The sequence below is a fragment of the Brassica rapa genome, chromosome A06 (genome assembly GCF_000309985.2).
Source record: "Brassica rapa cultivar Chiifu-401-42 chromosome A06, CAAS_Brap_v3.01, whole genome shotgun sequence".
Lineage (NCBI taxonomy): Eukaryota > Viridiplantae > Streptophyta > Magnoliopsida > Brassicales > Brassicaceae > Brassica > Brassica rapa.
Window position 1 is genome coordinate 11,545,123 of NC_024800.2, and position 24,993 is coordinate 11,570,115.

At 32.8% G+C, this 24,993-nt stretch overlaps 2 protein-coding genes and 1 long non-coding RNA gene across 5 annotated transcripts; 1 reads left to right on the forward strand and 2 right to left on the reverse strand.

Moving 5' to 3' along the window:
• Window positions 1-622: 622 nt before the first annotated feature.
• On the forward strand, window positions 623-2,783 carry LOC103873291 (serine/threonine-protein phosphatase PP1 isozyme 2). Its single transcript, XM_009151714.3, has 3 exons — window positions 623-1,019; window positions 1,739-2,298; window positions 2,374-2,783. Exons 1-3 carry the CDS (start codon window positions 821-823, stop codon window positions 2,545-2,547), a joined length of 933 nt encoding a protein of 310 aa, XP_009149962.1. The 5' UTR covers window positions 623-820; the 3' UTR covers window positions 2,548-2,783.
• On the reverse strand, window positions 2,608-13,835 carry LOC117125957. Its single transcript, XR_004448421.1, has 2 exons — window positions 5,380-13,835; window positions 2,608-3,147 (listed from the first exon to the last, which is right to left on the reverse strand). It is a non-coding gene; the product is annotated as an uncharacterized LOC117125957 (long non-coding RNA).
• A 2,675-nt stretch (window positions 13,836-16,510) lies between these two features.
• Window positions 16,511-18,801, reverse strand: LOC103873292 (pentatricopeptide repeat-containing protein At3g42630). 3 transcript variants are annotated; one of them, XR_633910.3, is made up of 3 exons: window positions 18,591-18,801; window positions 17,304-18,517; window positions 16,511-17,129 (listed from the first exon to the last, which is right to left on the reverse strand). XR_633910.3 is itself a non-coding variant. In XM_009151715.3 (2 exons), the coding sequence occupies exons 1-2, from the start codon at window positions 18,693-18,695 to the stop codon at window positions 17,360-17,362; spliced, it is 1,263 nt and encodes a 420-aa protein (XP_009149963.1). In that variant the 5' UTR covers window positions 18,696-18,801; the 3' UTR covers window positions 16,875-17,359. The 3 variants fall into 3 exon arrangements, 1 of the variants encoding a protein (XP_009149963.1); XR_633909.3 differs by having other exon boundaries at window positions 16,511-17,217; XM_009151715.3 differs by having other exon boundaries at window positions 16,875-18,517.
• Window positions 18,802-24,993: the final 6,192 nt, after the last annotated feature.

Sequence of the window (24,993 nt, forward strand, 5' to 3'; positions counted from 1 at the left end):
AGAAATAAAAAAAATTATTTTTTTTTCAAAATCTAAATATCCGAACCCGATCCAAAATAACCGAATCCGAACTATAAATACCCGAACCCGACCCGAAGTACAGAAATACCCGAACGGGTTCTACACCTCTATACCGAAATACCCGAAAATCCGAAATACCCGACCCGAACCCGAACGCCCCCTACTAATTAGAAACATTAAAATATTTTCTAAGCAAATTTAATTAATATGATATTAACATGCACAAGTTTACTGTTTGAATAATAAGGAAAGTTTTTAATATTTGTCTTAGTTCTAAATCTTGCCCAAGACTAAACTAAATCGATAATTATTATCTCCTAGCTATATATGGGCTTAACGAAATCGACAATAGTTTTGGAGTTATCTACATAAGCGATTGATTAAAATAAATGAAAAATAAAATTCAAAAAAATCGACCAATATAATTATAACAATTTTTCTGAGAAAGTTTATATTAATGTTATGTCAGTAGAAATCACTAAAGTGACTTCTCTTTTAATATATAGAAATTCTTACTCCGATTCAAAATCAATCAAAACTGAAAACTTATATTTTTTTAATATGAGAAATAAATAATAGGGACAAAACAAAAAAAGAAGCAAAAAGTTAGCCCAAGGAGAGATAGCCAAATCATATTCGGTAAACGCAGACATCAATCACACAGAAAAACAAAATTCACAAAACTGCAAAGAGACACATAAGAATAACTTACTCGGCGATCGAATCTTGTCCTAAAAAAGATTGAAACTTACAGAAGATCTATCTAAATTCTAAATTCTAAATTCGTGAGGTTAGTGGGATGGCGCAAGGAAGCATGGACCCTGAAGCTCTCGACGACATCATTCGGCGTTTGCTTGATTACAGAAACACTAAGCCAGGGACGAAGCAGGCTATGATGCTCAACGACTCTGAGATCCGACAGCTTTGCGTTGTCTCCAAACAGATATTCCTTCAGCAGCCCAGTCTCCTTGAGCTCGATGCCCCCGTCAAGATCTGCGGTATTTTTATCTAAAATCTCTTTCCTAGTTCCACCTTCCTGATTTGTTCGTTTGCCTTGAGATCTGAATTTCTTGATCGATTGCCTTCTTTTTTTTTATAACTTGGTTTAAGTTTGCGTTTTTCAGCAACCAATACTCTTGGATGTGTTTAGTTTTGAAGAAAGATGTTATGGCTATAAACGAATAAAATTGAACTTTTGTGGGAATGTATAGTGGATAAGAGATATATTTTTAGCATCTCTCTCTTAATCTTGGAAGAATGATAATCAAAGGAGATAAAAAGATCATTACATTGCTTTTTCGACCTCTTGAGTTTAGATAATACTATCTGGGTGATGGAATAAACTCTCTCTTACCAACTAATGTCACCTAATGATGGATGTGTTTGTTTGGTTATTCCTAAGGATCTTAATGCTAAATAGAGCTTGAACAGAGGAAAACAACTTCTTACTTATCTTTGTCGATGAAAATGCATTTGTTTGATATACTTAGAGTCCGAATGATAATAATAATCAGAACAACCGTGGTGCGTTATAATAGTAACAAAAATATATATATAAAGATTTTGTTACTATTAATTGCGGTGCGGTGTCACCAACTCACCATTCAAAGCCTTAGTAACTCCTTTGACTGCTTTCTTTGGTTTCCTTTAAACTTCCTCTGGATTCCTAAGCTTATGTGTAACATTTGTCTTTGACATCTGTGTTTGTTTGTTTCAGGTGATATTCACGGTCAATACTCAGATTTGCTGCGCCTTTTCGAGTACGGAGGTTTCCCTCCTGCAGCAAACTACTTGTTCTTGGGAGATTACGTCGACCGTGGGAAGCAGAGTTTGGAGTCTATCTGTCTTCTCCTTGCCTACAAGATCAAATACCCCGAGAACTTCTTTCTCTTAAGAGGCAACCATGAGTGCGCATCTATCAACAGAATCTATGGATTCTACGACGAGTGTAAACGGAGATTCAGCGTGAAACTCTGGAAAGTGTTTACAGACTGTTTTAACTGCCTCCCTCTGGCTGCAGTCATAGACGAGAAGATACTTTGTATGCACGGTGGACTTTCTCCTGATTTGACAAGTGTGGAACAGATTAAGAACATAGAGCGTCCAACTGATATTCCAGACTCTGGTTTGCTCTGTGACCTTCTTTGGTCTGATCCTAGTAAAGGCGTCAAGGGCTGGGGGATGAATGACCGTGGAGTCTCCTACACTTTTGGTGCTGACAAAGTCGCCGAGTTTCTAATCAAAAACGATATGGATTTAGTCTGTCGTGCCCACCAGGTTTGTATATCATGTTTTCTTCTAGCTGCGAAATCCATTCTTTTGCTCATGAAAGAAGCTATAATGTTCCTACAGGTTGTAGAGGATGGGTATGAGTTCTTTGCCGATAGACAGCTTGTGACTATATTTTCTGCTCCAAACTACTGTGGTGAGTTCGACAATGCGGGTGCAATGATGAGCGTCGATGAAAGTTTGATGTGCTCCTTCCAAATTCTTAAGCCTGCGGATCGAAAGCCAAGGTTCTTCTGAGGTATTACTTACACATATTGAAACTTCCTCATGGTTTCAGAATCTCCACTTGCTACATTGGTTTCATCTGGAAATACTGTAGTTAAAAAGTTCTCTCATCTATGACTAAGCTTTGATCGCATCTGTTGGATTACAATAGCGACTCATTTGATGTACAGAGAGCTTTTTTTAAGAGTTTGTAACAATTTTTCATGTTTCATTCATCATAATGACTTTTCTGTCGTTGAAAGTGGTTATCAGCTCAAGTGTTCCTTAAAACCTTTCACAATTTTGAAAATGGATGGACTTCTCAGTCTTTTCTGACTCAAGTGTTCTTCCAAGATTCAAGTTTCCAGCCATATGAAAGTTCCTCCGAAAATTAAATGGAGTTCTTTTGGTATTCGGCTTGCCTGTTAAGCAAGATAGTAGTTTTCTTCTCCTATATTCCAACTCTCACCACTGACACCACTAGATGAGAATTTGGTTTAAAATCCCTCGCAATATGAGTATATGCTGAAAACATTTTAGAAAATTTACTTGTTTGTTTCCGTGAATGAGTTTAACCCTATTATGGAACAGATTCATGCTCTCTTAATTAAAGTTAGCTGAGGGTACATATATCTATACAGTAGAATCTCTATAAATTAATACTCGATAAATTAATAATCTCTATAAATTAATAAATTTCGCTGGTCCCAACTTGTGTCGGTTTAAAATTTGACATAAATCGATAAAATAGTAAGATAATATTTTTTTAGAAAATTCTATGTAAATATATGGTCCCATTATAATTCTAAACTAATAATTTATATGTATACATATCTCTATAATATTATTTGAGAAGTCAGTTTCTTATGTATCGCGCTCACGTTAACTCTCACGATGGTTGATTACACTGATACCCTTAATGAATTAAAGATATTATATTTAAATACTATTATTGAATTTTTATTTAGTTTCCTATATAAGATTTTCCAAGTAACATATATAATAAAAAAGAAACAATTATAAAGTTTCAAAAAAAATTAAAACGGAAATATATGTATATAATATGATTTCATTAAAGAAGAAAGTTCACAAAATAGAAATATTTCATTTAAAAAATATTTTTAAATAACATAGAATATACTTTTGCAGTAATAAAATACTTCTTTATATATATATTTTCTTATAATCTGATTTCATAAAACAACATTCACACACATACTCTTAATATTAGAAAAAAATATTATTTCTTCTAAAACAAAATTTTAAACAATTCAAAAATATATATGTTCAAAGTGCTTGTTTTTAAGAGATATTAAAAAAAATTAAAAAATTAACAACAAATAGCTTTTGATCAAATAATTACAAAATATTTTAAAATAACATAACACTATATACTCTAACAAGGTAGATATATAGATTTAATCATTATTAAACTTATGTGTTTTCATATATTAAATTTGCTTTTAAATTTTATGTTTTTATGTTTGTGGAACTTAATATGACTATAATTAAAATACCAAAGCAAATCTGAATTCTCAGTTTTAAGATTATTCAAAATAAATTTCAGTTTACCATTTAATAAATCTAAGGCATAAAATTATTTAGAATTTATGAAATATTTTAATTATTGTAAATATTGATATGTGTTCATGAGCTTCCAAAAATATATCAGTTAATTATGTATGTAACTTCATATTGATTATCGCTTTATTTTTTGTTTTAAAAAAATTAACATATACTTTGATAAATATTATGAAACTACATGCATATTCAAACGATAAATAAAATAACTTTATTTTTATTAATTATAATAAAAATAATTATACTTCAGTTTGAATTTGAAATAATATATGTAACTTAATATACTCACAACATGAGTGACTCGACTTAATCCAACTTATATCTAAAATCATAGATTTAACTACAACAAAAATATATAATTTATAATAATAATTTATTTTATAAATGTAAATTATAGGATGACTCAAAACATATTAACAAATGAAAATAAAATATCAACCAACTGTTATAATTTAGTTCTTTTGTAAAATTAATATATATGCATGAGATTTTAGAATATTATCGTTATATTAATTTACATAATTTGGAATCATACACTTTAATTTTTTTTGATATTCCATTCTAAGCACAATATATCTTAAGTTACACATAAACTTCCTCAAATATATTTACATATCTAAGACAACAACCATCGTAAATGCAAATAAGAAAATTAATCATAATTTTTATATATTTAAAATAAACAAATATTATAGTTGAATTCAGAGAAATAGATGGAATCTAATATACCCAAATGATAATTAAATCGACGATAAAAAACAACTAGATATAACATATCTAAAATTATATGTCTAATTAAAGTAATAAAATATTATTAATATAAATTATGTATACAAATTATAAATTAATTTAAATTAAAAATAAATAACAATAAATTATTACAATATATTTATTTTATAAATATTTATATCCGTGCATGTGCACGGGAAAATCACCTAGTTTTATATAAGTAAGAACCTATTATTATATTATTTGTTTTATATATTCACAATAGAATTATCTTTATATTTTTTAACACTTAATATATTTTGATGAGATTTAGTAATATTATATCTAAAACTACATTTAAGTTCTATGTAATATATATTATTACACCAAATAATATAATAAATGTAATATAAATGTCAAATTTAAAAAATAACAATTAATTTATATACACTAAAATCAAATATATTTTTTATCTTATAATAAAAATATCTTAAAATAAAAAAATCTAAATAAAGAAATTTTTGTAAATTAATAAAATTTCAAAATCTTAACATTATTAATTTATAGAGGTTTTACTATACCACAAACGAGAGGCGTTTTGTAAGATCGCGCAACGGAAGAGAAAGAGTGGATAGTGTTGGGGCGCAGTGAGAAACTGGTGGCTGGCGTTTGGGCTGATAAATACAGCGAAAGGAGAACCACACCAAGAACTTGCGTTGCGTTAGTGTGGGGACTGTCACTTGTTTTTACAAAGTTCATCTCGAAGTTTGTGGAAAGGGAGATTTGGTTAGACATGTGAACCGGTTTCATCGGTTCAAGAATGGGGGGACTCAATACGTTTGCTTGTGATGTGAATAATGCAAGGGATAACAAGCAGGTAAGGCTTTTATAAATTTCATGTAATATATATGCCATCCACAATTGTTATATCATACTGTTTTCTCAATAAATATGTGTTTTTCACTTCGCACTCCGTATATCTATTTTTGTTTGTTTTTCTATCCAACAAAAAAAGGAAATGTCGTAAAGAAAGAAAAACAGGAAAAAGGAAATAACAAAATATAGGAATAAAGGAAAAAAATAAAAATAGAGAAAACCAAAATACCAAAAAAGGAAAACGCCATATGAAACATGCACTATAAAAATAGAGCAAGCCAAGACGAATATTCAAGTTTTGTCTAAACACACATAAGCACAAAAGTTGAAGAGAGATCAAAGATGACATTAGCTGAGATCTGTTTCTTCCCAGTTTCGTTTATCTGCGGTTTGATAAGATATTTTAGCGGCTGGAATAACGTTTCAAAGACGGCAGATTTTAAACCGAGCGGTTTAGGAACTGGATGGATTTGCGTCATCTCGTTAGTCATCGTCGCTGCGATCGTCTTCAACGAAAACAGTGATCGAATTAGGCAATTTCTACGTCAACATGGGTTTGTGATCTTATCGATCGCCCTAATCTTCATCACGCTTTATCTCAAAGGCAACTTTAGCGGCTGGAATATTGTTTCAAAGACGGCTGCTTTAACGACGAACGGTTTAGGAACTGGATTGATTTGCGTCATCTTAGTCTTTGCGACTGTGGTATATCCTCTTACTCAACAACAGTCAACGACTTCTGCAATATCTCGGTGAAGAAGCTGATTGGTTTTGGATTTTAGTAATCTTTTATTGTATGTCTCGTCATGCTTTGTCTCAGAATTAAAGCGTTGCTCCTTTTGTAGGTATAGATTTGTTAGGGCTTCAGTTTTTCTATTGAATTTTTGTAATCATGATACGAATTGGAACAGCTTAAAAAAGAAGAACAATTGATTTATATAATATTCATATTGACTACTGAAAATTAATTTGAAACAGAGGAGAGAGAATTACGAACCGTACTGAACTAAATTAAAAACGTTATCGTTTATGGTTAAAAGAACAGAGTTACGAACACTTCTTTCTATGGCTGCTTCAGATGCTCTTCCTTTTTTTAAAGCAGACTCATCTGCAGGGTTTAGTGTTGCTTTCTTGGGTAGCAAGTTTCTCGCCTTCGCCTTTCCTCAAACCCTAGCAATCTATTCAAATCTCCAACTTCATCATCATCTTCACTTTCTGATTCAGATTCAGAGCTTGAATCATGCATGTTGCTTTTGCCATCCTTTTATGAATTCAATGCTTCAAAGTTGAGCAATATTTCTTCCGAGTTATTATCACCCTCAGGATTCCGTGTCGCTAGAAAACATGAGTGATCTTTCTTTGCTCAAATTGTGATAAGATCAAAGGAGGATCGAATATGTGTAACAAGAAAGGGAGGGAGAATTGACGAGGAGTATGAGATGAGAAGAGAAAAGAGAAAGAAAGAAATTAGGGATTAACCCGATATTGTTTGTGATCGTGATTCGGTGAAACGTTTACAAGGAAATAACTCGACTTAAAAAGATAAAAGAAGAGCAATGTCTTGGGCACTTGTCTTATTTTTCCGATGCCCAATAATGAGAAGCCCACTCCTTGACCCAATATGCAGTCTTATCAATACTCCCCCCAAAACAACCTTGTCCTCAAGGTTGAAGATTGATTTCAGCCTTATGACTTGACTTCAAGTTCAATCCGATCTTCCTCAGGAGGTCTCAGCAAATGGAAGAGCTCATAAAGAATCATGTTTACATGATCCACTACCAGATCACCATTACTGAAAATGGCAGGCATTTTCACTGATCGAAAGCTCGCCGAGGATGCTACTCGGTTCTGCAGACTGGGCTCAGCAGCTGTGTGTGTGTAGTCTGTCTTGTTGTCTGGCTTGTACAGGAAGGATCCATGAAGAAGTAAAGCACATTCAGAACAGAATATTGCAGCCAGTAGGTGTAGTAATTCAAACTTCAGGGAAAGATGCAATACCATGAACTCATGTGCCACAGCCCCCACCAAGGACAATGCTAAAGAACATCCCATCGTCAAACTCTTCATGAAAAATGTACCAACCACATGTTTCAGAAACAGACACGTCTCTTTGTAGACATCTCGGTACCAGTTTCCTCCATACACTGCTCTCTCATCCTCGTCGCTAATTTCATGCTAACTACATGAGCCGGTCCTGACATTATACAGGCTAGAAGCACAATGAAGAAAACTGGCCACTTTATTGTTAAAGAAAAAAAAATTAAAATTATAACATGTAACTAAACTAGGCTACTGATACTTTTATGGAATTTGAGGCCGATATTGTAGTTATTTAAATGCGGCCGGAAGCATGGGCTTCATCCACTTGGCCCAAGAGCCGGCTCTGGATTTAAGGATAACAATGTATTTATTTATAAAACTTTACAAAATACAAAAATGATTGATGTTCAACTAAATTTTCTTTAAAAAAACATATAATATAAATTATCATAAAAATATCCATCTATAGTTAACTAAATAATTTTAAAATGTATTGTATAAAAAATATATAAATTACAAAGCTATATTGAAGGAGACTATGTATTTGCTGAACTCAAAAATATATTAATAAGTAATAAAAATTAATAAGAAAATAAAATGTATAAAAAAAATCGTTGTATATTAATCATGACGAATATTAAGCCTAAACAATAAGATTATAGAACTATACAATATATAACGCTAAATGTAAATCATATATTTAAACGTTTATAATGATATCAAAGTTATACATTTATAAAATGAAGTGTGGGTACTCAGGTTATGTGATTATTACTTGGTTGAATCTATCGTTACAAGATTTTATATTGTTGTGCAATGCTGTTTCGTTTGACCAAGATCTAGCAAAAAAAAGTTGACTAGGAAATTTTTTTCTTACCTTTAATATTATTTTTTATCATAAAATATTTAATTTGTTATTATACATACAAATACATTTGAATAGTGTATGTAATTTATTTCTAAAAATATACAATTAAAATTAATCTCAGTTAATTTGAATAGTGTGCATCCTTTAATACTCTTAGTTCTTCAATTACATTAATTATTATTTTTTCTTATTTTTATACTTCACATATCTATAGTTCTATACTAATGTTTGAACAATAATAATTTGTAAAAAAGTTTTGAATTGAAAAAATATTTATATCACCAACTAAAATTTGGAAACACCTCAAATATACATTTTTACTATTCTAATAAATAAAGGGGCCCCTAATAAAGAGAAAGTAATACTTTTTTTTTGCATTCACTTATGATTGAATATACAAACTTTAGATAATACGTCATATAGGAAATATATGAACAAACCAGGGGCGAAGCCACTCAGTAGGGAAGGGGTGCACATGCACCCATAATTTTTTAAAAAGATTAATGTAATTGTTAAGGAATTTTAAATGTGCACCCACTATAATTCATGGTAGTGCACCCACTAAAATTTACATTAAGCCCAAATGAAAAGAAAATTAAAAATAATTTACCTCATCAAAAATTAAAATTAGCTTTAAAGCCCAATTGTATTCTCTCTTTTCTTTGTTAAAATCCAAACAATTCGCTCAAAAAAATTAATCGCTTAAGCTTTTCTTGTTAAACATGCAAGTGTAAACCATCAAATCAAATTGACAAAGTTTTATTCGCTTGTCTATCATACAAAACTGGTAACTAATTTAATAATTTATATGTTAATGCTTTGAGTCGTTCTAAACAATGTTTACGATTAGTAATTATTTAAATAGCATCTAAGTTTTTGATTCAGTAAAAATCCAAAATTCATAGAAGTGGCTTTACTCTTTTACTCTTGATGGTTTGCAGGTTTTACATGTTTGTAATTTATATATGTTTCATTAATCATGTTTTTGGTAGATTGCACGTTTGAATTATGTTACGTTTTCAGTTTTAATTAAATTTATCTCGACGATGAAAAAATAGTTTATTACTTAATAATCTTTAATTTTGGTTTATAGGTTTTTGAAGTTGATTTTAACTTTATCAGTTGCAAATATTAAAAGATATTTCTCGACAATGAAAATACTGAAGACAACTCTACGAAGTCGAATGAAATTTTCTGGCTTTAATGTTGTGCACCCATTATAAAAATTTCCTGGCTTCGCCCCTGGAACAAACCATAAATCAACAAACAATATATTAGTTACTAAAAAAACTAATATAAAGGTGACCAGAATAAAAAACAAGTGTTACGAGCAAAAAATAATCAGGAGCTACAACACAAAAAGAGATAACCAGAACCTTTCAACAAAAGGTTTGGATTAGAAAAGTTTGAGAAATACCTTATGATAGCTATTTTTAAGTTTTTGTCACAAAAATAACCATTAATGAAAAAAATGATCAAAATAAGTTTTATTAAAAGATAAAATGTATTTTTATCCTAGGGTTAACTAATCTCGACTCAGGGTTTTGGGGATAGGATTTCAAATTTTAAAAAATAAAAAATAAAAATAAAAAATTTCAAAATAAAAAATGCTATTTTGGTCATTTTTATGACTATTTTTGTGAAAAAAAAATAAAAATAGCTATTTGAAAGAATTGCTCTTAGATTTTTGAACGAGTATTCAACAACACTAAAAACAAGTCAGCAGGAAAATTGGCTCCTAGATGGAAAAGACCATACAAGATGATCGAAATGTACAGAGCAAGAGCCTACAAACGGTAAGTTACGTATGACAAGACTCAACCAATAGTAGGAATATCTTGCATTTCAAAACCTTTCTAAAACGATATCATGATTACGTTTTCTACGGCTTGGACAACCAGTACTTAAATGCTTTGGTTTTCTATCTATCGAAATCCTATCATTTATAGTTTACGTTTCTGAACTGATTTTATCTAATAAAACTATGAATTACTTTGACAAAAATGGCAGTATAAAAACCAGTCTACTTAAAAAGCAAATAAGCTATGGTTCGTGCAGCAAGCAATTCACTTTTACTTTGCAGTAACCACAAAGTTGAACCAATTTCATGTTTCCTAGTCTTCCTACAGTAGCAAATTTCTGAAACCTACTCTTGCATTCGTTGTTTTGAACCATGAGATGTACTCTCTTAATTGCGATTTCAGAACCATCAAGAAGATCTACTCTGTAAACCTTTCTGAAACCTCCAGCTCGAAGTACACAATTCTCCTTTAATCCTTTGGCTATCTTCGTAAAGGGTTCTAAAGGAGAAGCTTTGAGGCTATATCTCAGTTAATATTGTTCAAACACATCTTTATATGTATATTGGTTGTAAAGTATGTGAATGCACATGCTATTATCGACTTCTTTCCTTTTTAACATGTAACAGTTCCATGTAAGAATATCTGTTAATTCTGATGCAGACGAGACTGGTTTTCACCCAATCGGAACATCCACCATTGACCAGTTCTTGATGAGATGTATGTCAATAATCACCAACTTCCAAATTGCTCTTCGAGGTGTGAGTCTAGTGCTGAACCTTGAAGACGTTTCTCTAGTCGTGGTTGAACATGGTTGCTCTAGTTACTTTTCTCGGTTGTAGCACCTCTACTTCTTGGTGTTAGCTGGCTGCCTTCCTAGCTCATACCTTAGCAGATATCAGCCAAGTGATCTTTAGGTAATCTGTTGCTTCAATCAAACAAAAACTGACCACAAGATTATAAACAAGAATTTTGCAACACATAACTGTCTGTTTTATGAGCTCATCTTCTATAGCCTGCCTGATTTAATGATCGTACCAAAATATCTAATCATCAAAGATTAGAGGTTTCGTTTGACAAGTCTAAACTGCTAAAACCTGAAGAGACAAGAATAACCAGCGAATGACTAGTTAACCATTGAAAGGCTGTGTGTTAAGCAAATACTGAGTTGTATTCGATTAACAAGAGTATCAATATGAACTACAGTAATAATCTCTCCTCAAAGTATCTGATCCTCAGCAAAACGAGAACACTCTCTCGAATTACTGCCTTTCTAATTACTGCCTTCTCGTAAAGAAAATCTCTCTACAACCCCAATGATCAAAGTACAATTACTCGATAAAGAATCAAAGCAACAAACAAGTAGATATTTATGTAAAACTGATCATAACAAACTTTTTCCTCCTTCCTCGCCACGTCAGCCTTGTTTGTTGAGATCTTTAGATGCCCCTTCCACGTCAGCTCTCATTATCCTCTGTCTCACATAAGCTCTCAATGGCTTATCCTCGTCTGAAGCTTGTCCTCAAGCTTCATACGAGGAAATTGCTGCAGCAACTCAGACACTCGCTCCCAAGAGTTTTCATGATATGGAATACCGCTCCAAGAAACCAATGCTTCCAAATGCCCTTGCACATCATACCGTGTATCCACAATTGATTCTGGTTCAATAACCACTTCATCTCCAAGTGAGAATGATGTAGGTAAAGGTGACACTGAATGATGTGATCCAATGACTGGTTTCAACTGAGACACATGGAACATATTATGAATCTTCGAATCCACTGGTAACAACACACGATATGCTACATCTCTCACCTTCTCCAAGACTTCAAAGGGACCATAAAATCTGACTGCTAACTTCTGATACAACCTTTTAGCAACATATTGCTGCATGTATTGTCGCAGCTTGAGAAAGACCATGTCGCCCTTGTTAAAACTGAGCTCCCTCCTATGTTTGTATGCATTCATTTTCATGCGATCCTGGGCCAGTGATAGATGATGCTTGATTTGAACGAGCATCTCATCTCTTTTCCGAAGCATCGATTCCAGCTCAAAATTAAAAGTAGATCCCGATTCATAACGTAAGAGATGAGAAGGGTTCCTGCCATACAACACCCGAAATGGAGTAATCCCCAAGAAAGTGCGAAAATTGGTGTTGTACTAGAGTTCAGCCCAAGGTAAGTACTTCGCCCATGACTTAGGATGTGCAGACGCAAAGCATCTCAAGTAAGTCTCCAAACACCTATTAAGTACTTTGGTTTGACCATCTGTTTGGGGGTGAAAATATGTGCTATACTTCAGTTGTGTTCCACTCAGTCGAAAAAAGTTTTTCCAAAATGAACTCAAGAAAATCCATTCTCGAACCGAAACAATCGACTTAGGCGTGAAGTCGAATAACCTCCTTAGCAAACTGCTCAACCACGTCCACTGCGGTGAAAGGGTGCTTCAACTTCAGAAAGTGAGAAAACTTACTCAACCTGTCGACTACTACAAATATAACGTTCACCCCTTCTGATAGAGGAAGGCCCTCTATAAAATCCATTGATAAAGCCTCCCAAACTTGCTCTGGAATAGGTAGAGGCTGCAATAATCCTGCATGTGAAAGAGTAGAATATTTTGGGCGCTGGCAAACATCACAAGCTGAAACATAATCCTGAATATCTTTAACCATCTGAGTCCAATGAAACCCTTCTTGAATCCGCTTGAGAGTTTTAAATACATCAGAATGTCTCCCAGCCAAAGAATCATGATTTTCAGTAAGTATCACCGAAATGTGTTTCGAACTGCGAGGAATAACCAACCTTCCTTTATACAACAACTTTCCATCAACCACCGTGTAACGGTTATTCAAGTGCTTTCCTTTGTTGACAGTATTCTTCGGAGCTTGGATGGCTGAATTACGCACCAAGTGCAGCTAAAGCAGGGCCGAAGGCTTGGTTACGGGAACCGATGGTGACAATGCATAGGAATAGAGCTAAGCCAGAAACCGATCAATTCAAGGATATGCCTTATTATATGGATAAAAGTAGCGACGAGCCGACTACTACGACCACATACGCATTGTCGTCTTCAGCAAGAATATCCTGTAACTGAATATTATTTGTCGTCGTGAACGTAGCCAAAGAAGTCTCACTAGAAACGAAATGATCAATCCGAGAAAGACCATCCGCAGCTTTATTATCGACTCCAGGTTTGTAGATGATATCAAAATCATACCCAAGAAGCTTAGTTAACCATCTTTGATAGTCTAGGGACACCTCTCTTTGTTCCAACAAAAATTTCAAGCTCTTTTGGTTCATATGAACTCGAAATCTCATGGCCAAAAGGTAGTGACGCCACTTCTGAATAGCTGGAACAAAAGCCATTAGTTCTCTCTCATAGACTGGCTTGATTTTCTGTTTATCCGAGAGTCCTGAACTGAAATAAGCAATAGGACGAGAATTTTGCATTAATACCGCTCCAACTCCATACCGGAAGCATCAGCTTCTACTACAAACGCCTCATTGAAGTCCGGTAAAGCCAACACTGGAGCAAAACACATAGCCTGCTTGAGGTTTTTAAAAGCAATTTGTTTCGGATCAGACCAATCAAACGCATTTTTCTTCAGTAACAGGGTCAATGGTCTCGCGATAACTTCATATCCTTTTACAAATCTTCTATAGTAGCCAGTCAATCTCAAAAATCCCATGTGCTCCTTAACGTTTTTAGGAACTGGCCAAGATGACATAGCTTTCGTTTTCTCTGGATCAGTTTCCACGCCTTCAACTGTAATCAAGTGACCCAAATAATCAATCTGAGGCTGAGCAGATGTACACTTCTTCATGTTTGCAAACAATTTGTGTTTGTCCAGGATCTCCAACACCACTTGTAAATGTTGTACATGCTCCTCCAAACTGCGGCTGTAGATAAGAATATCATCAAAGAAGACCAAGATGAATTTGCGAAGGAAAGGCCTGAAAGTCTCGTTCATAACTGCTTGAAACGTTGCCGGTGCATTAGTTAAACCAAATGGCATAACCACAAACTCATAATGACCATCGGCTGTACGAAACGCTGTCTTATGAATGTCTTCTTCCTTCATTCTTATCTGATGATAATCCGATCGTAAATCAAGTTTAGAGAAGTGTTTGGCGCCACACAACTCATCGAGCAACTGATCTATCATCGGAATCGGGAACTCATCCGCAATAGTAACCTTATTGAGGGCTCTGTAGTCAATGCAAAAACGCCAAGACCCGTTCTTCTTCTTAACCAACAACACCGGGCTTAGAGTAAGGACTGTGGCTTGGACGTATAATGCCCGAACTCAACATCTGAGTGACCATCTTTTCCATTTCTTCCTTATACGCATGAGGATAGCGGTAAGGACGAACACTAATGGGTCCAGCTCCTGCTATTAAGTTTATAGCATGCTCTCTGTCACGCAAAGTCGGTATCTGGCTTGGTTCTTCAAAGAATCTCCTGAACCTCTCCAATAAGTGTTCTACCGGAATCGGAATCTCAGACTGTAGTTCGATAGTATTGACTGTAATGAGCTCTACCTCCCTGTAGAAGGTCTCAAAAGGTTCCACATACTCCGTCATCTGAGCGTGTACACCACCCTGAATTAATGAGGCATCACTAGTTAGTGTCACTCGCTGGCCTTTAAATGTGAAAGACATTTCATGAGTCTCCCAGTCCATTACACACTTGCCAAGAGTACGAAGCCATTGTATGCCCAAAACCATATCAACCTTCCCAGTTCTAACAGAATAAAGTCAGCGACATCATTAACTTGTTGAAGTGTAAAAGGAACTTGGTGACAAACTCCTGCACTACAAACTGCAATCCCTGTTCCCAAAATAATGTTCAGATTAGCGCCTTGTTGTGGTGCTAGATTAAGCTTGGTGGCAACAGAAGGATCCAAGAAGTGTGAAAAAGACAGTTCAATTAGCTCTGTAACTACTCCGTTTTCATCTTCAAAAGTGTCAATCCAATCCTCATTATTCATCTCAACTTCCACTCCATCAATCACTGTTATCACTTGAAGCTCCATCTGACTGCATTCATGTGTTTTGGACCAACGAACATCACATTTATAGCATAATCCCAACCGTTTCCTTTCCGCTATCTTTACTGGTGTTAACCGTCTTTGGCCTGTAATAATTCATGTTCGTGTTTGTCTAGCCCCCTGCTTCTCTCCTTGTTGATTCTTAATAATACCCTCTCCTACAGGAGCTTGGGAATGTGAAACACCCGACTGAATTGACCGGCCTGTATACGGCTGATGAGAGACTGCCGCTACAGAACGACAGAAAGCACTATCTTCCATCTTAATGACGGCTGCAATATGATCTCGTAATCCTTGAGGCTCTTTCATTTTGAAAACTTCTTTCATCTCAGGCTTCAAACCATTGAAGAATACATGAGTCAAATTCGCTTCATCAATCCCTTTGACCAAAGCTCTCAACTCTTCAAACTCATTGATGTATGCAACAATAGATTCCTTCTGTTGAATTGAAAATAATCTCTTAGCTGGATCGTCTTCCATTCTGCTTGCAAACTGCATGACTAATCTCGGTTTGAACTGTCTCAATTTGGAAAATGATTTGTATCCAGCACAATCATAAACCAGTTTAACACTGCACCTTCGAACGCCGCTGCCAGTAGATCAAACTTATCTTGATCATTGTATTTTTCCAATCAAAATTTTTTTTTCTACTCGATTGATCCAAATATTTTGATAAACGTCATTGAATCGAGGTAATTCAACTTTGCGCAACCAATCAGATCGAGTTTCTAACGAATCTGAGATTCTCTGATAACCTAGATGAGGCGTACCTGATCAACTGGATTAGATGAATTCGCAATCGTCTTTCCGTTCGCCTTCTCCGCGCAAATTAGGTTTTTGAGCTTCGCAAATGAGTTTGCCATCAAATGCAGCGTATGTGTTATATCGGCATTCAATTTCGCCAATAGCGCCCAACCACCATGAATCACATTGACTTGTTTCTTCAATTCCCCTAACGAACCATTGATCGTCTCCACCTCCGCTTCTAAACCCGCCATCGTCACCGTCGCACAGTCCACCCAGATCGTCTAACCAATTTGTTAAGCAAATAATGAGTTGTATTCGATTAACAAGAGTGTCAATATCAAATACAATAAGAATCTCTCCTCAAAGTATCTGATCCTCAGCAAAACGAGAACACTCTCTCGAATTACTGCCTTCTCATAGAGAAAATCTCTCTACAAGCCCAATGATCAAAGTACAATTACTCGATAAAAAATCAAAGCAACAAACAAGTAAATATTTATGTAAAACTGATCGTAACAAACTTCTTCCTCCCTCCTCGCCACGTCAACATTGTTTGTTGAGATCTTTAGATGTCCCTTCCACGTCAGCTCTCTTCATCCTCTGTTTCACATAAGCTCTCAATAGCTTATCAGTGTGATAGAGTTTGGATATCTCTAACTCACGGAACTAGCAATTCAATAAGAAAACGATACAGCTTCGAAGCTACACTCTCATGGCGAACATAACAACATAACATGAATCATCATTTTCTTGGCGACTGAGAGAGAAGACTCATAGGGTCTTTCTACAACAACATTCAAAGCATGAACAACAAATGAAGAAGAACTCTATTTATATCTAGGCCTTCGTCGTGAGTCTTCTTCAACCGAAAACCTTCCAAGTCCACCAGAGTCTATCTCTTTATATCTTGTCCATGTCAGCAGTTCATTTGGCCTCTTCGAATTACCTATCAGGGTGTCGGAAACACAAAAATATATTGCAACAAGGATAGGTTTGTAACCAATAAGTATGGCTTCACAGACATGCTAAACTAACTGTCCACACCAAAAAAAATATAAATAAAAAACACTGCATATACAACACCATTTAACAAAATCTAGTTGCACAATCACTCTCTAACCTCAGTGTTTTAAGCATCTGATAAGTTTATCACGCTGCGCTGCGGCAAAGAGGTGGTTAGTAATTCCAGAAAATCTGGTCTCTTCGCAACTTCTTTTTGAGATAAACTCCAATTAGCTTTCTATACGTCCAGTTTCTCCGTTGACCAAACTCCAAAACAGCTTCTGAGCTAAGATGGAAATCTCCTTTCCCCAGTACTTCAAAGACGAGTGGATCAGTTAAAACAACAGGAGAGTCGTCCAGGTTCATTCGGTTGTATACAAATTCCAAATTCCTCGCTAGCCTCTTATCCATGTACGCATCGACCACACATCCAAAAGTCACGAGATCCGGAACAATGTCAAAAACTCTCATATGTTCAAGCGTAAGATGCAGATCCCAGAAAAGAGCCAACCTAGAAAACGCAAGAGCACGTATGTTAAATGTGGTAAGGTCAGGAGAGACACCAGCGCCACGCATTTCAATGAACTCTCTCTGCAAGCTTTTCATCTTAAAGTCAGCTGCATACGACAGTAACACAGAGTTCCATAACATATTCCCCAGGTCTCTCCTACCAAGACCAAGGTCTGAACAAAACTCACGAAGCCGATAAAACTTCCTTTGTTTTAAGTATGCTAACAACACAGCTCTTATCTCTCCTTCCTCTATCACAACACCAGACTTCTTAAGCCGGCTATAAGCCTGCTCCATCTTCTCTAGAGTACCAAAAACGCTATAGTATCTGACAACTGCGTTAGCAGTGGCCGAGTCTAAGGAGATCTCATTTAAATCCAATTCATCTATAGCATCCTCCATCAATTCCAACTGACCCTTCTTTCCAAAACAGCAAATAGCAAGTGAGGATACGACGGGAAGCAGCTTAGGATGTCTTGCACTTATGTCCCTGGTGATTTTGGAAACTTCACTAAAACAACCAATCTGCTCGTAAGCAGACATGAGCTTTGAGATGACAAGGAGATCAGGGACGAAAGAGCTGTTTAGAATCTCCTCCCAGATGGCACGCGATCGAAGGACAGAACCGTTTTGAGCAAAGCAGAGCATAAGAGCGGAAAGCGTTCTGTAGTTAGGCAGCAAGTTGTCTGATTTCATTTGGATGAAAATCTCATGAGCTTCATCAGGCAATCTTCTTCGGTTTAAGCTTTCGATGAGTGGAGCATAGTCTACGACTTTGATCTTTCGACTGGAATCTCTAGAAAGCTTTGATTCCTTGACAACCTGCACAAAGATAGAATCAAGAGGAATCGCAATAAACAATAAGGTCACTCACTCTGGTACAAACTGCAGGTACCTTCCGAGTGGGCAAATCTGTGGAGCAAGATAAGAGCTTGACTCGATGGATTCTCCAAGAGAGATGATGAGATTGTATGAGCCCCGTCGTAAGAAGCGACGCCATTGTTATCGTCTCCGATATGAAGATTCAAGGCGTCCGATTACGCAAACAAAGACACCAACCGAAAGAGAAGGTTTAATCAAAGTCAGTGCAAAATAGTAGGACCTAGGGCTGGGCGCGGATCGGATATCCGGATTTTTAAAGATATTTGTCATTTGCTTCATGTGTTACGGATATCTAATTTTTTTTATTTGTTTTGCTTCAGAAAAATACGGATATCCGGAAAAATAGATATCCAGAAAATAAATAGATATTTGCGAATATTTACGGATACTTACGCATATCTCATTCGTTTTGATTAATACAAATAATATTAAAAATTTGATAAAATAAAATATTTTGTTGCATCATATATAAAATAAAAATAAAAATAAGTAGTGAATCTACATATGTTATAATTTTTTAAAATTTTTTTTTTATACCATCTAACTTTATTGATATCAAATCAATGTAACAAATTACATGAAACATAAATTTCAATAAACATGTTGCTAAAATGAACATTTAATAGATACAACAGTGACACGATGCTTCCAAACACATTCGTAGGACAGACTGATTCGCTAGCTTTTCTCCACTTCGTTCTTGGTCTTGTAAGATCTTTCTTGTAGCTCTTAGTTCTTGTGAGCAAACGCCGTTTTTCTTTAAGAAGATCATTGGATGTGATCCATCTGTTACATCGCGATCCATCCATGGCATTAAAATTATTTTGCTTTGAAACCAATAAAACCATATTTTCCAATTGTTTTGTTGTAGAAACATCTGCGGATTTACCCTTCTTGTCCACAATCCATACTTCTCTTTCACCATACCAATCAAACTCAAAATGGTTTGAAAAAGTGCAGGTTGAGTAAATAAATGGAATAGTGTTTGACTTCTTGCTTTCCCGGATATAAACCTCCAATATAATCCAATAAATACATACGGTACCTTCAAAACCGAGAATGGCGAGTGCATCAATCCCTTAATATCTCCTGGCCATGGCGCCTTTTGATGTAGAAACTGTGTGTGCTCAAATCGAGATCCTCGAGAGAATATACAAACATGCATCATGTGCAAAAGAAAGCCATCGATACTGTAATGCCTGACAAGGGATTCCAACACCGGAGAATAACACTCCACTTGGGAGAAGAGACGCATGTCCATCATTCGCCACAAACCCATTGATCTTCTCGTGCAAATACTCAGGATTGTCCAGATGATAACTGATATATCCATGACCATAATCCTAGTTGATAAACGCCAGTGAAGAAGCCAGGATGACCGCAAATGGTGAGACAGCAACAAAACACGAAACTTGATGTCCAATTCAACATGAATTGGTTTGATTACTAAACTAATACTAACTAAAGAAAATAAACAAGAGAAACCGACGGCCGAAGCCGCCGGACACGGAAACCTCGGTGAAAAAGAGGTGTTTAACTGTGGATTTGAGATTCGCCCAAAGGGTCGCTTGAGAGAGAACGGTTTTAACAAAATAAGATTTCTGATTTTAATTTTTTAAAATTTAGTTAACAATTATAGTAACACAAAACTTAAGAAATGTTTTATAATTGTCATAAAAAAATTTCTCTTCTTTTTATGGAATACATTTTTTTTTTGTCGTCTATGGAATACATTTATATAGGTAATAATGTGAATAGAATTTGTCAAATCATATGTTAGAATAATAATTATATAATTTTATACATTTAAAACTTTAAATATTATCAACATATATACATGTATTTATATATTGCCAGATCGAAGCAGATATTTGCTTTCCAAAATTTTAATATTTGTGATTTTTGCTTCGATTTCAACATATATTAAATTTTAGTATTTACTTTTCTTCGAAAGTTTACGGATATGCGGAATTCTTGGATCGAATTGAAAATAATAACAAATCGAATCAAATTTAACGGATAAAATGTCCAACCCTAAGTAGACCTTCCCCCGGTACATAGTTACAAAACAGGACCACATTTTATTGCATGCAGTGAAAATTTTAAGAGAAATTTCATTATAAACTATAATTTCTATATATAAGTATATATTTTAAGTTTTGTATAATTTTATTTAAATAAGCATTGGCATGTCTCGCATTTGTTTTATTTTATTTTTAAAGATTAAAAACTGTAACGGAGTAATACATCGTCTAACATGTCTTGCATTGATCAAATTTTGTTTTTATAAAAAAAATTATGATAAATGATAGAGTTGGGCAAAATACTCGGATCCAAAAAATGAATCGAACCTGATCACAAAAATAGGAAGAACCAGATTCAAATCCAACTCGGAGCAAATATTTAGTATACATTAAAATGCTCAAAACACAAGAAATATCTAAAAAAATCGTTCTCCATTAAAATTTCCAAATAAATCCAATTTTTATTTTAATTTCAGATATTCACTTTTACATTATTTAAAGTTATATGGGTTATACGCCCTATGTTTCATATTAAGTGTCACTTTAGCATTTTTTTCTTGTTATAAAAAGAATTTCATTTTGGAATTTCAATGAAACTTTCAGCTTAAAATTAATTACAAATACATTGATTTTATAAATAATTTCATTTTATCTCAAATATTATTGGATGAATATGTGTAATTAATAAGAACTTTAATGCATTTCGATCATTTTCTTAATCTGTGTGAAAATGTCAAAGTGATATTTAAAGATATTTTCCTTACGTGCATTTATTATATGCTCGACATTTATTAATAAGAACTTTAATGCATTTCGATCATTTTCTTAATCTGTGTGAAACAGATGGAATATTATTTAATTTTTGGATTTTGAGCATTTAAGGTATATTTGATTTCGATGCAAGATAGTCGTAGAATGAAATCTTTTTACATACTCCCACCATTTTTTATATAAGTCGTTTTAGAGGAATTTTTATGTTCCTAATTATATGACGTTTTCAGTTTCTATGTAAAATTTATTAACAGTTAATGTTATATGACCAATGATAATATATCTTCTATTTACTATTGGTTGATTTGTAGTTAGATAAATAATTAATGATGTTTTTGTTTAGAAAATATAAAAAACTAATGATTTTTTAATCTATGTGCACAATTTCTAAAACAAATTATATTAAAAAACGGAGGGGGTAATTAACTGCATTAAGGTACCGAAATACCTACTTTAAGATATTTTAAGATTTTTTTCTTGCGTGCATTTATATTTTAAGATATTCCAGTCTCATCACCTCTAGAGTTTAAAAGTTTTATATTTAAAGATATTTTCCTTACGTGCATTTATTATATGCTCGACATTTCTTGTTTTAAACGTCTTGATGTTTCTGATTGGCCGAATATATAGTTTGTGAAAATATTTTAAAAGAAAATCAAGAAAAGCAGTTGCATGAAAATATAAATAACTCTAAGGATATAATCCAATGATAAATTCTGCTTTAATAGTATAGATGCGACCTTAAATTTACCCAACTTTTTATCTCATGATCGTTGTAGATTTATTAAAGTTATGTGAAGCATCATGAAAGCCATATAATCGGTAGAGAAAAAGAGTTATAATTCGGTAGTGGTACACAACTCTAGTCTCATCCTACTTGTTGAGTAAACTCTACAAGTTAAACTATAGGATTCGTCGAATATAAAGACTTGTGTTGTGAAGGAAGAAAAAACCGAGAAGACTATGTGACTTGGTTAGTAAGAAGCACGGCTCTTCGGATAAGTTTGTGAAGTAAAGATGAACTAGGACAAGATCTGCACCTTGCGCAGGGTAAATTTATATGAAAATTATTTAAGAAATATCGTATGGAAAAAAATTTATATTATTGATCGAATTAATAAATTTAGCTCTTAAACAATTTTTTGAAACTTTTTTTGTTAATTACATAATTTGTTTACTAATGAACTGATCCCATTTTTAAAAATATTTTAGGTCAAAAAATTATTTATCGCATAAAAACCTAACGTTTAGGCTGAAGAATCTCATGCCTACTATTTGGTTACAATGAAACTATGTTAGAGCATCTCCAAAAGAAACTCTATAACTCCAAATATATAATTTTTTGCTCTCCAAGAAGGAACTTCAAAACTTCAAATTTGAAGTTTCATCTTTTTATTTGCATTTTGGTCCTTATAATTATACATCATATTTATAATTCTTAAATATTTTTTTGTTTATTGTTTTAATCCTTAAAACTTTTATATCTCATAAATATTTCAAATTTGTTTTATAAATTTAAGTTTTACACATGAAATTAAATAAAATAAAATTTAAAACAATATTTATAATATTTTAAAACTAGAATTAAACAACAAGAATATTACAAAAAACCATGATAAAAACTTATTAAAAAGACACATGAAGACATAATTATTACTCAAATTTAAATATTATAACAACACTAATAGTCTGGTAAATTTGCTCCGGAACCTCCAAAATCTCCAAAATATTGTCCAAACAAATTTTGTGTAACCGAAGATGATTGAAATAATTTTATGGAATAATGTAATATTTGCTTGCGGTTTAATATTTAATTATGTACTTTTATTTATAATTTTATATTTTAGTGTAAGATTTTTAATTAATATTTGTATATATGTACAAGTTATCTATAGAAGTTTTATGAATTTACATCAACTATGACAAATATAAGGACCATAGTGTAAAATATAAATAATTTTGAAGTTAGGTTTGAAGTTTTACTTTTAGAGAAGAACACATTGAAACTTCAAATATAGAGTTTTGGAAACTTCAAAATAGAGATCCTTTTTGGAGATGCTCTTAGCTCGGTTTTATATCATGATTTTGAAATTTAAAAGTTAATTATGGTTATGAGAAATTTACGTTTACGTGTCAATCCTATTTATCTTCGATAATTTTTTCCTTTTTGTGTCATTTTGGTTATTGCTCGATATAAATATTAATTTTTGAGTTTATTCTCATTTCTTTCTTTTATTTTGTCGTGAGATTTAGAAAATGTTTACGATTCAAAATTATTAAAGAGATACATACTTAGGTTAAGATCTGCGCCTTTTATATTTTTCTGCATATTATGAAATAATAATTATATATTAAATAAATAAAAAATCAGTTACTATTATGTAATAAATTGGCTTGCACATATAAATCAAATGACTGCTCTTGTTTATTTGTAATCATTTTAGAATAAATAAATCAAAACAATCAATCTTATCTATCGTATATGATATATAATTAAATTTAAACGATATGAAGTATATATATATTAACATAAACACCTATTAAAATAAAATTATTTATTTATATGATTTTATTATCATTTTATCTTATTATAGAAAATAATTTAAACATTGATCACAAAAGTTTATGTGAGATTTTTAACAGTTTTAGTAATTTATACTCGTTTTGAAAAATTCAAATACAACATATACAAAAAATCTAAATTCTTAAAATATGATTAATGTAATTGTGTAATTTATTTTAATAGTAAATAATTAAACAAAAATGATAGAAAACATACATATTATTAGCAAAACTTTATTATTTAAAATCATTAATTACTCTATATATCATAATCACAGGGGGAAATTACATGTTTACCACTAATGAGACTTTTCAAAAATATTTTCTTCATTAAGTGGCAAAAGACTCTTATGACCTTGTTATATATAATAAATTATTATTTAAATAAAAATAAAAAAAATAAAAAATAAAAAAAATAAAAAATAAAAATAAAAATCTAAAAGTTAAAAAATAAAAAATAAAATATAAAATATAAAAAAAAAATAGAAAATAAGAAAATAAAAAAAAAAAAAAAAAAAAAAAAAAAAAAAATGTAAATTTTTTCTTATGTTTTCGAATTATACTTTTTCAAAATTCGAACTTTTTTTAAAATTTTTATATTTGAATTTTTTTCGAATTTTCTTTTTTTTTAAAAAACATTCTTTTTGAAAAACGAAAAGTATGTTTGAAACTATTTTTTAAGTATTTATATATTTATTAGAATCATAAATTTCACATTCCAAAAACTTTACCCCATCCCTCAACTCTAAACCCTAAGTCTATATTAATTAACCCTAAGGGTATAATTGTATTTTACCCTTCATTAAAAGTGATGGTAAAAATGGTTAGTGTAAATATGAAAAGTGGTACTATGAATGTGGTATTTGTGTCAATTTCCCTAATCACATTAGGTAATTCCATAGGTTTTATTTAAGAAAATAATATATAATAAATATCCACAATTCTTTAGTTAATATCATATAGTTGGTATTAAATATTTCCAGTGAGATATAAAAATCGAATTGGACCAATATGTTTTTTAATTTTAATGTGAGACTGACACGTACGACTAATTAACTA